At 38.5% G+C, this 15,435-nt stretch overlaps 2 protein-coding genes across 3 annotated transcripts in view; one reads left to right on the top strand and one right to left on the bottom strand.

Moving 5' to 3' along the window:
• Positions 1-15,435, top strand: part of cdh23 (cadherin-related 23) — a 171,124-nt gene that overhangs the window by 115,774 nt on the left and 39,915 nt on the right. The window contains exons 18-28 of the mRNA XM_088421399.1: positions 2,351-2,423; positions 3,557-3,673; positions 3,901-4,013; positions 4,294-4,401; positions 7,119-7,308; positions 7,523-7,668; positions 9,251-9,470; positions 9,771-9,923; positions 10,067-10,180; positions 11,450-11,598; positions 15,250-15,310. Of these exons, the coding sequence (XP_088277525.1) occupies positions 2,351-2,423; positions 3,557-3,673; positions 3,901-4,013; positions 4,294-4,401; positions 7,119-7,308; positions 7,523-7,668; positions 9,251-9,470; positions 9,771-9,923; positions 10,067-10,180; positions 11,450-11,598; positions 15,250-15,310 (1,444 nt within the window). The remainder of the gene's footprint in view (positions 1-2,350; positions 2,424-3,556; positions 3,674-3,900; positions 4,014-4,293; positions 4,402-7,118; positions 7,309-7,522; positions 7,669-9,250; positions 9,471-9,770; positions 9,924-10,066; positions 10,181-11,449; positions 11,599-15,249; positions 15,311-15,435) is intronic.
• LOC148420222 (uncharacterized) lies at positions 11,626-14,086 on the bottom strand. 2 transcript variants are annotated; one of them, XM_088421401.1, is made up of 2 exons: positions 14,002-14,086; positions 11,626-12,858 (listed from the first exon to the last, which is right to left on the bottom strand). In XM_088421401.1, exon 2 carries the CDS (start codon positions 12,848-12,850, stop codon positions 12,365-12,367), a length of 486 nt encoding a protein of 161 aa, XP_088277527.1. In that variant the 5' UTR covers positions 12,851-12,858; positions 14,002-14,086; the 3' UTR covers positions 11,626-12,364. The 2 variants fall into 2 exon arrangements, with proteins under 2 accessions (XP_088277527.1, XP_088277528.1); XM_088421402.1 differs by having other exon boundaries at positions 13,998-14,083.

Genomic DNA, 15,435 nt, shown 5'->3' with positions numbered 1-15,435 from the left:
ATTTTTCCCCCAGTTTATTTAATTAGTATTTTATAATTGTTATGTATGCCAATTAATCAACACACTGAAGGAAGTTATGGCAAATGTGACACAGATGAGATTAGAAGTTCAAAAAGCAACTAACACACTTTTTTTCTACTGCAAACACTCTTGAACAGCAACACTTTCTCCAACACTAGTGCAAAAGCAAAAGATTAGACAATTAAGAAATTAAAAGTTTAGAAGCTGAGCCAGGGTTGTTGACGTAGAAATACAACCAATATTATCCACAAAATAAGGGAATTTCAGCATTGTCATTGCGTTTTACAGTTAAACAAAAACTAATGTTAATGTTTTCAATGTTGCAGGACAATGCTATGTTCCCAATTAACTGTTGGACATTAAATTATTATTATTATTATTATTATTATTATTATTATTATTATTATTATTATTATTATTATTATTATTATTTGCATCATATAATTGGGGGGGGGGGGGAATCATGATTGCCATTCAACAAGTTTAAAAACTACCCTAATGCTATATGAGGCAATATGTGTACAGTATTTAAATTACTTGTACTGCATATACTTGTACTGTTAATAGAGTATCAACAAAAATATGAACATAATATAAAATGAAGAACTTTTGCCATGGCTTAACAATCTTTGCCAGGAAACCGGCAGAGATGCACAGGTAAAAACATCATTGACCTGGAAAAAGCATTGAAGAATTGGCAACATAGAGTTCATTAAGGTGAAACAAAATGAGCTCGGGACAGAAATAATGGATGCAATATCTTAGTGTAATTAAACTAGTACATTGCAATTAAATTACTTTACAAATAAGGGAATGATTCTAGTTGCTACAGCAAACATTCCCATAACGCTGCAACACAAGTTTGTCATGTTGTTCTTGAGGTTAGATGAATTGAGAATCATTTCTTAAGTCAATTGTAGTGTTTCAATTCGGACTCGCAAGTCGGCAAGCATGTCAAAACGAAGGGGGGCATTAAAGATTCACAATGAAGACATCTTGATGTCACATAATTTAATTTCTGGCAAGACCAATTGTTTCCAATAGAACTCAAATCTGGTAAATGCCCAAAGAGTGGCCCAGGCCCATTGTGAATCTTTGTGGGGCGATCGTTCAATATGATCAAAAGCTGACTTTTAGCGCATGGGCGGTAATGCTAATGCTGGCGTAAACTCTACTTGCTGTAATCACATAATCCTAAATTAAAAAAAATATTTATTATTGAAGATTGCATGATTATTAAAAAAGTATACATTCTAATATACATACACTGAGGTAATTTTCAGATAGAATTTCTATATATCAGGAATAATATTCCATGTTTCTAGCCAGCTAGCATATTCTGGAGTACTCTGGAGTCAGCAAAGACAGAAAATACTGTATTTCCATATGCATCCTACATGAGGAAAAACTGCTGCCAGGGAAAATATTTCCTGCAAAGCAAACCCATCAGGGAGAGATGATCATAATTCTGCATTCTGCCAAAATCTTTCTCACTTCCTGGTCTCCAGTCTGCCAGTGTGTTGTGACTTATGCCACTGTGGTTTATCAAATAATGACAGCATCACATACAGTGCCGAAGTGTAACATGGAGATCGCATTGATAATGGTGCCGGTTAAAGTTGTAACAGCGTTAATTCGCAAGTGCAGCTCATAGCAGAAATCATCACAATGAATAACTAGGGAGATTAGTTGGTGTGACAAAAGACTGAACTGCTATAAAGGATGTGAAAGAGGCTGAAGACTGTGAAGGTTGACGCACATTTTCAATATAGATACAGAAGATAACTCTCAAAGCTCAATTATTTTCATTTGTTTCATTCAAAGCAATACATGGATGATGTCCAATGCCATTGTGCGATCATTTTCCTTGCCGAATTCACCAGATGTTGCGCTGGTGAAAAAAGTGTGTCACATTTTCCTATAGTGTAACAGTTGAACGGGGAAATGAATCTGTATGACTTAACATACAGTGGCCAGCACATGAGTGGTTAGCACATATGGCTAACAGTCCCGAGGTCACTTATGGAATAATTTTGTTTTCCAAGTAATTTCCCGAGTGTGTTTCTTTCTGCCTTGCTACAATGACTGCACAAATGATCATAAAAATAATCTAAGCAATTTGGTTAATTTACATGGCTGATGCCCCTTGACAATCTGCTTGTGAAAGTGCATTTTTTATTGAATCACAAATCATTTTACTCTGTAAATTTTAGCACTTTGCGCATAAAAATGTGTTAATCCCAGCGCTGTTGAATGTTGTTTTTCCAACATAAGTGTGCTCACATTGTTCCCCGCACTGAACAGCTGTTGATGTTAATAACACTTCCAGGATGAAAATGACAACCCACCCAAGTTCAGCAAGCCATCCTACATTGTCAAGATTCCAGAGAACATTAATGCTGGTAAGTAAACCTTTACCCATAGACTTCCTGCTAAGTGCCTTCAATGCAATTACTGGCCAATACGACATACTATGCGCAGTTATGTATCTATAAATCACTATATGTTGCCTGGCTTCTGCTTTAGGGTTTGCTTTTTTCAGACCACCCCCCCCCCCACCCATGTTTGATTGTTTTCAAGCCTATACTGCTTCATTTGTTTAGACTTTGTATGTTCAAATAGTCCAAATACTGGCTATTGACTATTCAAAGCTAAATCACTAGCTGCTATATTCATTTTCATGCATGCATTCAGAAAAACCTTTTATCCCAGACATTAGATTAGCTTCCACTTGCTAGAGGGAAATGAGATATTTGCCTGCCCTCTTTCTCTCTCTCTCTTTCTCTGAGCTCAAGCTTCAGCTCAGGCCACCTTTTGTGTCTTAGATATGATTTGAAGGAGCCCATTGCTGAGCAGTTTGGGCCAACGCTGGGATTTACAGGACTATGACGAAAGCTCTTGGGTCTCAGTAGAGGACCTATGGTTCTGGTTGCAAGGAACAGCCCTATGGCCAGACTTGATTGTATTATCCTGCCCATGCCAATCATGATGATGATGGCTTGCTCATCCATAAAGCCACTGTCTGCCATACAGTACAATACAGATATTACTGTTGTCTTTTGTTTCCCTTTTACCCTTTCTAGATTTCAGATACTGTATGTTTGTATAAAACTAATTATATATATATATATATATATATATATATATATATATATATATATATATATATATATATATATATATATATATATATATATATATATATATATATATATATATATATATATATATATATATATATATATATACACACACACACACACACTCGCCCCGTGCTCGCCCAAATTGCCCTTAGGTGTGATTCCGGCGACCAGAGTGAGGATAAGCGGCTATAGAAAATGGATGGATCAATGAATTTTACTCATTCAACTGTCATATCAAACTGAGTTTTTTAAATCATAAAAAAAGTATTTGTTGATTGCTAATTCTGATTATTAATAAATCAATTACCTACACAGATCATCTTGGTGACTTTATCCTCAGCTCTTTTTCACTTGTGCAGTAAGCCAGTTGTGTTCCCGCCGCCTCTCCACAGGAGCTACAGTGCTGGTCGTCAATGCCACTGATTTGGACGCCTCTCGAGAGTTTGGCCAGGCCTCACTCATCTACTCCCTGGAGGGCTCCTCCCAGTTTCGTCTTAACTCGCGCTCTGGTACGTGTGCATTTTAGTGTGTATTTTAATCAACTGGATCCTTTTAATTGGCAGAGTAAATCTGGACAGTGCAGTCATAACAGAGAGAGTTCTGTAGTTTATCACCCGTCATTATTTCTTGTTTCAACATGTCTAGTCTACATATTTTCATTTACCTTCATCATTTCTCTCCAATTGTTCTTGTCATCTTGATAAAATGGAATATTACTTATGTTCTTGTGGCTCAGGAGAAATCACAACCACGGCCTTGCTGGACCGCGAGCTGAAGTCAGAATACATCCTCATCGTCAGAGCTGTAGATGGAGGGGTTGGCCCACAACAGAAGACTGGCATTGCCACGGTAATCGCTCTAAGTAACCAGGATCATTTCATGTGCAATTTAACAATTCGCCTCCCAATTTGACCACATTTTGTCCTTTTATTTAGAATTTTGAAAACAACTTTAGTGTTTTTTGTTTGTTGTTGTTTTTTTTTTAAATACAGTATTACAGTTTAATACAGTAGGGCTGTAACTCAAAATGTGAGAAAACTTTAAACACCATGTTTTCATGTTGGTGTTGGTTTTTAACTGGATTCAATTATTTATTTATTTTTTTTACACCAATTTCCTCTTTGTGCAGGTGAACATTACCATCCTGGACATTAATGACAATGCCCCCCAGTGGAAAGACGAACCATACCATGCCAATGTGGTGGAAATGAGCCCAATCAACACAGATGTCATTTCTGTGAGTGCACCACACCCGTCTTAACAACGCTGGCTACTGAAATACCGAGTTATTACACTGGAAAGACAACATTAATCCTTCTCTTGAGTTGGACTGGAAAATTTATTGCATCACATTATGTGTCCTGTATGTAAAAACATCCTTCAACTGACGGAGGTGTCTTACATTTAAAAAGCTTCTTTTTAAAAAAAAATACATTTGAATGTGCAGTCCATTACTACCCATCCTAGTGCTCCATGCGACTACATGGACAAATTGCACCCACTGTGTAGGTCATCGCAAAGTAAATGCTTGAATATTGCTCCCAAACTCCCTCATTGTCCTGCTGGTGTCTTTGGCTCTGTGCTGTTGGAAATTAAGCCCTGATCATTCATTAATTAAAGAGGCGTCGCTGAGTGTAATTAAGGGAGTCCGATTGCTAATTAAAATGTAGCCTGCAGTCATACACTTTGCAAATTATTCAGCTGCGAGGCAGGAAAGTGAGAGCCCGTCTTGTACAGAGACCAATGGTGAAATAGTGAAGAAAGACACAAATGTTGCCATTTTAAATTGCTGGGAAAAACGGCCTTAAAGAAAAATCTTAGGATTTTACTTTCCTACAAATTTCCATTTTTCAATGTTAATGTTTTTTTCTGTGTGTCTTTTTAGCTTATAATGTGTATTTTTCCCCATCGGGGATTGCTGTGATGTAATCTTAACACTGTTTCCCCCAGAATTGCTTGCATTACCTTACCTAATGTAAAATATATGTTATTTACAAGCAATAGAATTATAGCTTCATCTCAGAAGAATGTTCATTTAATCAAAGCATTTATGTAAACACAATCCTTCGTAAATATAATGTTAACAAGTTAACATAAGATTAACCATTTTAGACTAAGAGTTACATCATCTGCTTTTTCATGTTCTTAACTCATGTAAAGTTAGGCAGGTAAGTCCTTTCAGTTCTCTTCAAAAGAGCCTATTTATTTATTTATTTATTTAATTATTTATAGCAAACCAAACTACCACAGACTAACAGGAACGAATGCAGTGATGGGGACACACATTCAATATTTTAAATGATTAGCTACTTTTTCCCATAGATACATGAAAGTATTTAGATTTACAGCCATTTTGATTCAACCCGATCAGTAATGTGGGTAAATGTGTATTTATTTACATTTAAATTGCAAGTCTGTTCTTGAACATAGTAATCAAGGAGACACATGGTTGAAAATTTGTGTAATTATTACTGAAATAAAGACAATATTTTGTGTTCATCTAAAAACCACCACAGCCTTTAATTATTGTGTGAGTGCCACGTTTATTTTTATTATTATTTAAAATGTCTTCCACCATATTTTGTTATTGAATTGCTATTCACACTGTTGTAACTTCAACATGATCCAAAAATTCATGCTTCATAGGCTGTTACTTTTCTCGTTCCTAACTTCCTCCTAACTTTCTCATGACATGTTCAACATTCCAGACCAAATTACTTTTACTTTAATCATGCCCATATTCCCTAGTAAGGGTAGCCTAGGCTAGGCTAGCTTCCTATTTCTTGATTATCTCCAGCTTCATTTCCATATAAATCATGTTCTTACTTCTCTCTTTAACATCACAAGCAATCTTGGGACTCATCCTTTCAACTTTGAATCAAGCAGTAAAATGCACTATAAATACGGTTTTGAAACCACTCACACCAGAACAACGCTTTACCGTTCCGCCATTTTGAAATGAGTGAGGCCGACCAATAGCAGACCAGCATCTCCGCCTTGTGACGGCAACAGAAAACGTCTGTAGATGGAGACAAAACAACACAAATACAGCCAACCCCCTTGGGTCATGACATATGTTTTTCTCGCAAAGCCGGGAAAATACCATAAAGGGGAGACAAAAAAACTCAGTATTCCACATCGCAACATGAAAAAGCGTGGAACACTGTAACATGGGAGTCCACTGATGATATATATATATATATATATATATATATATATATATATATATATATATATATATATATATATATATATATATATATATATATATATATATATATATATATATATATATATATATATATATATATACAGTATATATATAAAATAGTCTTTCAGCCTCTTAATATAATGAGCTGACGATCTTCTAATGTGTTCTTGTGCTCAGGCCAGAAAGGGCTCGTTCAACTGACCCCATGTGCACACTTCCTCGCTTTTCATAACACCTACAATTTCTGTGCAGTTGCTTATCAATAGGCCTTCAATTTGCCTGCTTACCATGTCACCTTAATAATTAAATACCTGAAAAACCTTTGTTCCTCTAATGACCAATTAACCATTTTCCAGCGTTTTAGTCAGCGCATTGAATAATTGATCAGCTCTTTAAAATCCAGCAAATGTTTTAGCCGGGCTCCCCTTCCAAAGCATTCATCACCAAGATCACCTAAAGAGACGTCAACTTTTTTCTTATTACTGAGTGCTGCGAGAGAGCAGTCACCATCAGTGTGTATGTATAAGTTACTCTGAAGGTGAGGTGGAAAATGCGCTGCACTCACATTATCATTCCTCCCCTCCTGTCATCTGTCAGTTTCTGTCATCTCACCAATTAATTCACACGTGTTAAGCACACTTTTATTAAGACATGCCATTAAAGCCATGGTGTATTACCCTCATGGAGTATGTTAAGGAAGCCAATGGAATCAGCATATCTGTGTCACTCACTCTCCTGACCAGGTGCTGGCCCTGGACCCAGACAACGGGGAGAATGGAACTGTGTTGTACAGAATCAGCGTAGAAAACCCATTCTACACCGTAAATGGCCACACTGGGAAGATCCGCACCAGTGGGGTAACCCTGGACAGGGAAAGCTCCGACCCCAGGCTCACAATGCTCATGAGAACCATCATCATCTCTGCTGTTGACCGTGAGTTGTCTTACTTTGTTTGACTCATCTGTATAGCAAGCCTCAGTGACTTTATACCATACTGAGTAGAGTGCTTTCAATTCTAGGTGATTAGTGTCTATTTTCAAGACTCAGTCCTTAAGTTTTATGTTGACCATGAAACGTTTTATTGAGCACGATAAATTCCCTTGACAACGGAATGTGCCTTTTTATGTTTGTCTGGTGCCCTCTGTAGGTGGTACACCTCCCCTGCGTGCATCAGCAAGTGCAACAGTATTTGTCAACCTGCTTGATTTGAATGACAACGACCCAGCCTTTGTTAACCTCCCTTTCGTGGCTGAAGTACCAGAGGGACTTCCGATCGGCTCGTCAGTGTTTAAGGTACCATTTTGCACAAACGCATATGTAGTGATGGCTGTGGATTTGGTTCCTGGGATCAGTGGAGACTTGCTTGACTTAATCCACCACTGCATATCAACGACACAAAATGCAATGTAATGGAAAGCATCCATCCCGCATACATCATCTGGAGCTGTTTAGAAACAATGTTTACTATTTATTAATGTGACACAAACATAATATATATATTTTATATACCTTTAGGTGTGGGTTTGAATGGTCGTTCTTCTCTGTCGGCCCTGTGATTGGCTGGCAACAAGCAAAGGGCATAACCCGCCTTCTGCCCAAAGACAGATGGGATAGGCACTCGCAGATTGTGAGGACAAGCGGTTAAGAAGATGGATGGATGGATGGATGGATGGATGGATGGATGGATGGATGGATGGATGGATGGATGGATATAATACAGTCCTTGCACTCCTACGTTATCAAACGTGAAGCTCCAAGCCAAATTATATAGACAGGACAACAGGCTAAAATCTCATTGGACAAATATATATGCAATGGAAGTAGTGCAACTGTTAGGAGTTAATTAATTTCATGAAACAAATATTGAAATTTAGGTTCTAAATGTTGTATTTCGTGTACTTAAAAACAAGACATAATTGGAAAGGCTTGGTTGTCCTCTACTGAGCACACTGAGTGGAGTAGCTTGAATGTGTGGGGAATCAAAAAAAAAAAAAAAACTAGAATTATCTTGGTCCTATTGAGTATATGTACATTTTGTATATTTTGAATATATGTACTTTTCTGACGATTCCAATCAAAATGGTGTACTATCAACCTTGGTGTATTATCAACTTTCCCTCTGCAGAATTTTTGAGGCAGCCCTTCATGCAGGTGTTTCTTGGGGAATGATCAATGTAAATACGCATGATGATTTAGTCTGCATTGCAATGGAGTGTGAATAGTTTGAAACAGTCGCTCTTCACGAAAATATTGTCTCGTGCAAAAGGGAAAAGCGCTCAATATTTTTTTCAGTTCTACTATATGTCAGGGCATTGTGTGGATATCAAGTCAAAAGTCAAAGTTTGCTTTATTGTCAATTCTACCACATGTGCAAGGACAGACAGAGAATTGAAATTACGTGACTCTCTAACCTCAGTGGCAAGTAAAAATGAAATAAAGAAATAAATATATATAAAAATAGACAACTGCAAAATCTGACAATATCTATGAACAAAACACAAAATAAAAACAGGTGAATGGAAAAGTAGCTGACTACAAATAGTGCAAATGTATTGTCCTATATACATACACCCCCCCACACACGCACTTACGCACACGTATACATACATACCGACATGCATGGTTGTGCAAAAAGGGATGGTTATATAAAGTGACTAGATGACTATTTATAAATGACTGTTATAAGTGACTATTTATAAAGTACCTGTTATAAAGTGCCTATTGTAAAGTGACTGTGAGTAAAGTGACTGTTGCTTATGAAATGGAGTGGGACTGGGAAGTCAGCGATCTATATTTGTCTGAGATATATATTTGTCTGTCCACTAATAATTGTTTTTATACACTTCTCTCACTAGCTGTTTTTGTCCTCTTTTAGGTTCAGGTGGAAGACCCAGATCAGGATGAGAACGGATTGATTACAATGGCATTGCAGATGGGTATGCCTCGGTTGGACTTTTTCCTGAACACTTCCACTGGAATTCTCACCTCATCTGCAATCCTTGATCGGGAGCAGATTGGGCAGTACCATTTGAGGATTATAGCTTATGATGCAGGAAAGTTCCCTCGCACTTCAACATCGACTCTCACTGTGACTGGTGAGTCTTTAAATGGGTCTTTCCTCATACTATCTTCCAAATGAAACCGTTGAAGGATTTTAGGAGTAAATTCTCACATTCATTGGGGGATTTCCCTTTTTTGGTTTCAATTCTGTGAAATCCACTGAGAAAGATGCTACCACCTGCTGGTAGCACTTGATTAAAACGAGACTGTCAACATGATATATATGGTCAAACAACACCATGAACCTAACAGATGGGCAATTAAAAATGAACTTTCTCTCCTTATTGTCCTGTTTATATAACAAATGTGTGTGCGTGTACGTGTGTGTGTTTCAGTGCTGGATGTAAATGACGAGACCCCCACCTTCAACCCTCGTGTATACAACGTGTCCCTGAAGGAGAGTGTTCCGAGAGACCACATTGTAGCACGCCTCAGCTGCTCAGACAACGACGCAGGCCTCAATGCAGAACTTAGCTACTTCATCACAGGTTAGAGGTCACGGTGAAGGAACTTTTTAGGTTCAATGCCTCAGTTTGGAAAATCATTTCTTGGTCACATTCACTATTGTATATGCAGGTGAAGTAATATTTTGTCCATTCACTGTATGAAATTGTGTTTGAATTGTTTATAGGAGGTAATCAGGATGGTAAATTCAGCGTGGGTTTCAGAGACGGTATTGTTCGGACAGTGGTTGACCTGGACAGAGAAACCCAGGCAGCGTACAAAATGATCATCGAAGCTATAGGTGTGTCACATCTTCCTGTGTTTCCATTCTTTTATCATCTTACAAGCAGCTTTATTTTGTCTCTATGAGGAAGAAGCCATCTCAAAATTTTGCTCAACTTTCTTTGTTGTTTGACAAGAACAAAATGAAGTTTTCCTGTTTTGGAAACCCTTGAGTCAAAGTGGCTTATCTGCTTGGGAGGACATGTGACTTGAAAGAGTTGCCGAAATGAAGACAGAATGCAAAATGCGTGCCCTAATTCACTAGGACTCGATTGAGAGAATAGTGGGGGAAAAACAGTTTTTTGTTTTACATTTGGAAGGTTGTAATCCTATTCTTAATACATTCACTCAACACACAATTTGGTTTGCATTTGTTTTCTTGGCCTTAAGCAAGAATGTGTCCATTTAATCCACCTTTTAGCAGCATCTCCGTAACCCATGTTTCATCATTGAGACAAGAAATATAAAAAAAAAAAAAAAAACTGTGGAAGCATGCAATACCATCTAGAGCAGTTCGGTTTATCTGATATCATTTTTTTTCAAACATTTATAAAACACACAATTACTAAAATTACGTTCACTTGTGAAAAATACAAAACATACATACCACAAGTCATCAATAACAAAAGATTCAAAGTAGTCAAAAGTCATCAGAAAAATGATACATGCGGTACTTACACATTCAGAAAGGGGTAGAAAGAATATTTTGCATATTTTGCCTGTTGAACCTATTTTAACCAATCAGAATGGTTGTGGACCAGCAATAATCCAAATGTGAATGAGCAAAAAAAAAAAAAAAAAAACCTACAAACATGAAATAACTGAAAATGAAAAAAAAAGAATAAAAACCCTAGGTTGTAAATTCAAATTATATTAGAATTTAAATATTGTAGCTCATTGTTTTGTATTGAAGCCAGAAGATTATCCTTGCTGGACAAGTAGTTAAAGCGTCTGCAAAGTGAAAAAATTCTTGGTTAGAATCTCAGGTCAAGATTGTTAATGAGACTTTTGCCATTTGCGACTGTACATCATCTTCTGGTATTCTTCTTTCTTCTTCCTTCCACCGTCCAGTAATGTTTACAGTAGGTGAATTGAAGAATGTAAATTGTCTATCAGTGTAAAAGCGGTTGCTCTGACGCCTCCATCACGACTGCATTTGTAGTCATGATTTCTAATGCAGGTTTTCTATTTGTTCTCGCATACTAAAAACACTTGCTGCATTGTGCATATGATGATGTCACATGCAAAAGTAGATCATTTGTGTAAAAGGTTCTGTTTATGCTCACAGACAATGGTCCAGCAGGCAGCAGGAGGACAGGGACAGCCACTGTGTTTGTTGAAGTTCAGGATGTTAATGACAACAAACCCATCTTCCTCCAAAACAGCTACGAGACCAGCATACTGGAGACTGTGCCGAAAGGAGCCAGCATCCTTCAGGTGAAAACACACTACAACTTTTCAGTCTGACTTAGAAAAAAATGTTTATTGTCCAATACAACATTTTCAAGCAAACAAATCTCCGCGTTTGGGTTACATTTGATCTTTTGGTGTCAATTACTATACAGTGCAATTATGAATTATAGCAAGACAATTGCTTGGGCCTTGCATATGTCAATCACACTCGAACTACTTCCTGCTTCCATGTTGATGAACCATGGGAAATGATAGACAATACCAAAATGAGCTTTCTTGTGGTGCATTCCCAATGTGGAAGAGCGAGTTGTGTCTCAATTGATTTTCAGTTTGATGAACAAGATGTTGCAAAAATAAAAGTGCTTGCAATCATTCGCCAGATTGATTAGTAATGAAACTTGCTAGGGTGAGAATTAATTGCTTATTTCATTTTCAGCTAACTTGTCATGTCACAGTTTTTTTTTTTTTTTAGAAATCTGGTCACCCTAGCCATGTTGCATTGCTAAATGTTCAACTATTATTGTAGCCACACATATAGTATGTGATTTAGACAATCAATGTTGACACACATATTTTGACAAACACCATTTTGTTTGAAAATACAGATTGTTTGCACAAGTCACAATTTATAATGTTAGGTGCAAAAAATAGCTTTCAAAGGTATTTGCGCTTGATACACATGAGGAACATGCAAAAACATTAGGAAAGCAAAACGCATTTGGGTAGTTTTCTCTCACGCCATATTTTTTTGGCCTACCCTTTCAGTTTAACCGTCCATTCTTGGCTAGTCCTAGATCTCAGTGACGTAGTCATACAGACACGGTGTAGTAAGCTGCAGCTCCATGTTAACCCCTGGCTGCGTTGTCCGTATGCCTGGAGAATGCGAAGCACGCGTGTTCCCGTGCTCATGTGGTCTCCGATGAGGAGGTCTTCTGAAGGACAGATTGTAGGAGCGTCGATAGGAGCCCAGCCTCTTCCACACTTTGAGCTGTGGTTCACTAGATTGCCTTCTTCCATGTTTTAGAGTCTCTCCTGAGCCACAGCTCGCATCACACTCCCCGTCTTGTTCACAGCGTTGACACACTGCCATGAAGATGGCCAGCCCAGCCAGCAGCAGTGATAAGCCCAGCACCACTATTATAGTAAATTCTGGGTCATGGTTGTCTAAAGAATACGAGGAGGTGGTGGGGGTGATTGTGATGGTTGACACATTGAGCACCGTGTTTTCTGTGGTGGAGGCAAGTGTGAAGTTGGTTCCCAGATCTATGTTGTTCATGTTGTGACCTGGTTAAAGAATGAGAATAAAAAAATAAAAACACTGTGATATCAAATGTGTCACTAAATTGCAGGAGTCAGCTTTCTTTAGGGTGCAATGTATTGCCTCACTGACGACGCTGAGTTGCTTTATTTGGGGGTGTGTTTTGATTTGATTGGGATCATACACTCAAGGGCTTTCCTTCATATGCAGACACATGCACAAATAAATGATTACAGCTTGCATAGATATGCAGATTTGGCAAGTGTTTGGCATTTACAGCAATTATGTGGCTATTAAATCAAGGTTAGAAAACAGCAATGGCTTGACATGAGTACCTCAATGCAAAACAAATTGGGTTTATTAAAAAGGCCCTTGTAAAACGCAAGGCATCCACCTCAGTGTGGGTCTCCAATTATCCCCCTTTCTTTCTCCGCGCCCCCATCTTAAGCATTGTAACATTTGTAAATGTCATCGTCCTTAATGCAGCAGAGACAAAGCGTAGCTTATCGGTTTGGCGGAAACACACTGGCATGTGAAATTATTTTCAAGACTAAATGCCAGGAAAGCTGTGAGATAGGCCAGTGGAGCAAGAGGCTTGTTAAAAGAGTCCCTTCATTAGTCTGTGACTTAAACGCATGCTTTTTATATGCACACACAACTTCACAAAGTTTTTGGCATACTCGCATTAGACTCTTCACAGATCATTTCAGTGTTAGGCCGGCTATTTACGTAATTCTTTTTTTTCTTTCGTCAACAGCGTATTTCCTGAAGCATGTGGAAATTCTAATTATCTATCTATCTATCTATCTATCTATCTATCTATCTATCTATCTATCTATCTATCTATCTATCTATCTATCTATCTATCTTACAGATGTAAATGGAATATTTATTTTCATAACAGTAATGCAGTGCTTCTCCAAAAAAAATGTTTTTGCAAAATCCCCCTAGGAAAGAGAAACAATTTTTGCACACCCCGCTTCCAACGGTGACTGTTAATAAGGCCATTATCTAAAAAAAAAAAAGCTAAATATATTCCTTGGGGTCATCTGTGTGCCCTAGCCCCCCCCCCCCCCCCACAATATTTGAGAATGACTGGAGTAATGTAAACATATAACAATCATATAGAGTATATTCAAACAAAACATTGAAAAATAGATCTTACTCACAGCCTCCCTTCGTGCTTTAGAATAGCACTAGATCCTAAAACTGAGGTCAGACCTGTTCCTTGGCTCCACACACTTGTTTCCCCCCCCAAAACTGTTCCTTTCCCAGAAACAAGAGGGGAAATACTTGGAGGGGGATGAGGAGGGAAGCTGTGAGGGAATGGGGTGAAATGTGGGTAACAGCGTCAAAGAGTAAACATCTGACTTTTGTTTCTTTCCCAGCAAAACGGGCACAGTACCTCCAGCTGAGTCAAACTGGGACTTAGTGGTGAACCACTGTTTGCGGACATGCAACACGTCTTTACCCTTACAACATCTGGCTCCTCAGGATTCTTTCTAAGTTTATGCACCCCCTTTTGTGGCCTAAGTGGTGCAGTCCACTGTGTATAAACCTATTCATCAGTCACCACTCTGACCCCCCGGACTTTTTTCTCCTCCTCTTTCTCCTCTCTTCTCTGCATGTCTTTATAAAGCTAATGAGACTGAAGTTGGGCCCCTCTTCACAGTGCCAATGAGAGAGAGCAAAGGACAGAGAGAGAGAGAGAGAGGAAGGGAGGGAGGAAGATGGTGTGCTTGTTTGTGCGTGTAGATGTGTGCACACACATGCATACCTGAGCAAATGTGCTTGACTGTGTGTCGTAATGCAATTTAATATGCACTTTGTGAGCACCGCTGTGTGTTTTGACACATCCACAGAGGAGCACACTGAGCCATGAAGTTGGCCTGATCCAGTGCCAGCAGATCTCTAGATTCAGAAGTCAGTCTCACGACATGGTCCATTCAAGCGTGCGCCACTTTTTATCAGCGTATGCTCCACAGAGCCATGCTGTCTCTGCTCGCCTTCTTGCTGCTTTCTGAACGTCTGCCTGCGAAATGGAGAGTGAGAGATGCTTTTTCCATGCCGAGCTGTGTGGGCTTGCGTTGTGGTGGAAATAAGACGCTGGCCACCAGCGGCTAACACAGAGAGAAGATGTTAACAGTTTCCAAGTACTGCATATGGGGGAATTAATGAAACGAAAAAGGAAATGTGCTTGAACTCAAAATTAGATCAACTGTATGAAACCTGTGTATGAAACTAACACAAGGTGACAATAATTATCAACTTTATCCAGATTCTCACCATCCAAAAAAACAGCCAGGTCATTAAGAATAATATTTGATTTGTTTGCTGCAGAGTTGCACATTTGCAGAAAGGTGCTGTATTAGGCTTTGTTTGTTTTATAGCTTTTATTTCTATCTGTGCATTTTTAGGTGCAAGCCACAGATGCAGACCAAGGAGAGAACGGTGTTGTCCTCTACAGGATTGTCACTGGTATGAATGTCACAGCTCCCCCCAAGTGGCTTTCAAGCATTATTCTTATCATGCTAATGCCGTGATTCTTAACCAGAGTGACATGAGAAATCATCAGGGGGGCCATGGAAAATTACACTCAGTTG

The sequence above is a fragment of the Hippichthys cyanospilos genome, chromosome 8 (genome assembly GCF_059441005.1).
Source record: "Hippichthys cyanospilos isolate Australia breed blue-spotted pipefish chromosome 8, RoL_Hcya_1.0, whole genome shotgun sequence".
Classification (NCBI taxonomy): Eukaryota; Metazoa; Chordata; class Actinopteri; order Syngnathiformes; family Syngnathidae; genus Hippichthys; species Hippichthys cyanospilos.
Note: the sequence above shows the minus strand (reverse complement) of the source record. Positions and strands in the feature narration are given on the sequence as shown.

Coding starts and splice junctions, on each gene's coding strand:
- LOC148420222 (XM_088421401.1), bottom strand. CDS start 12,850: ATGAACAACATAGATCTGGGAACCAACTTCACACTTGCCTCCACCACA.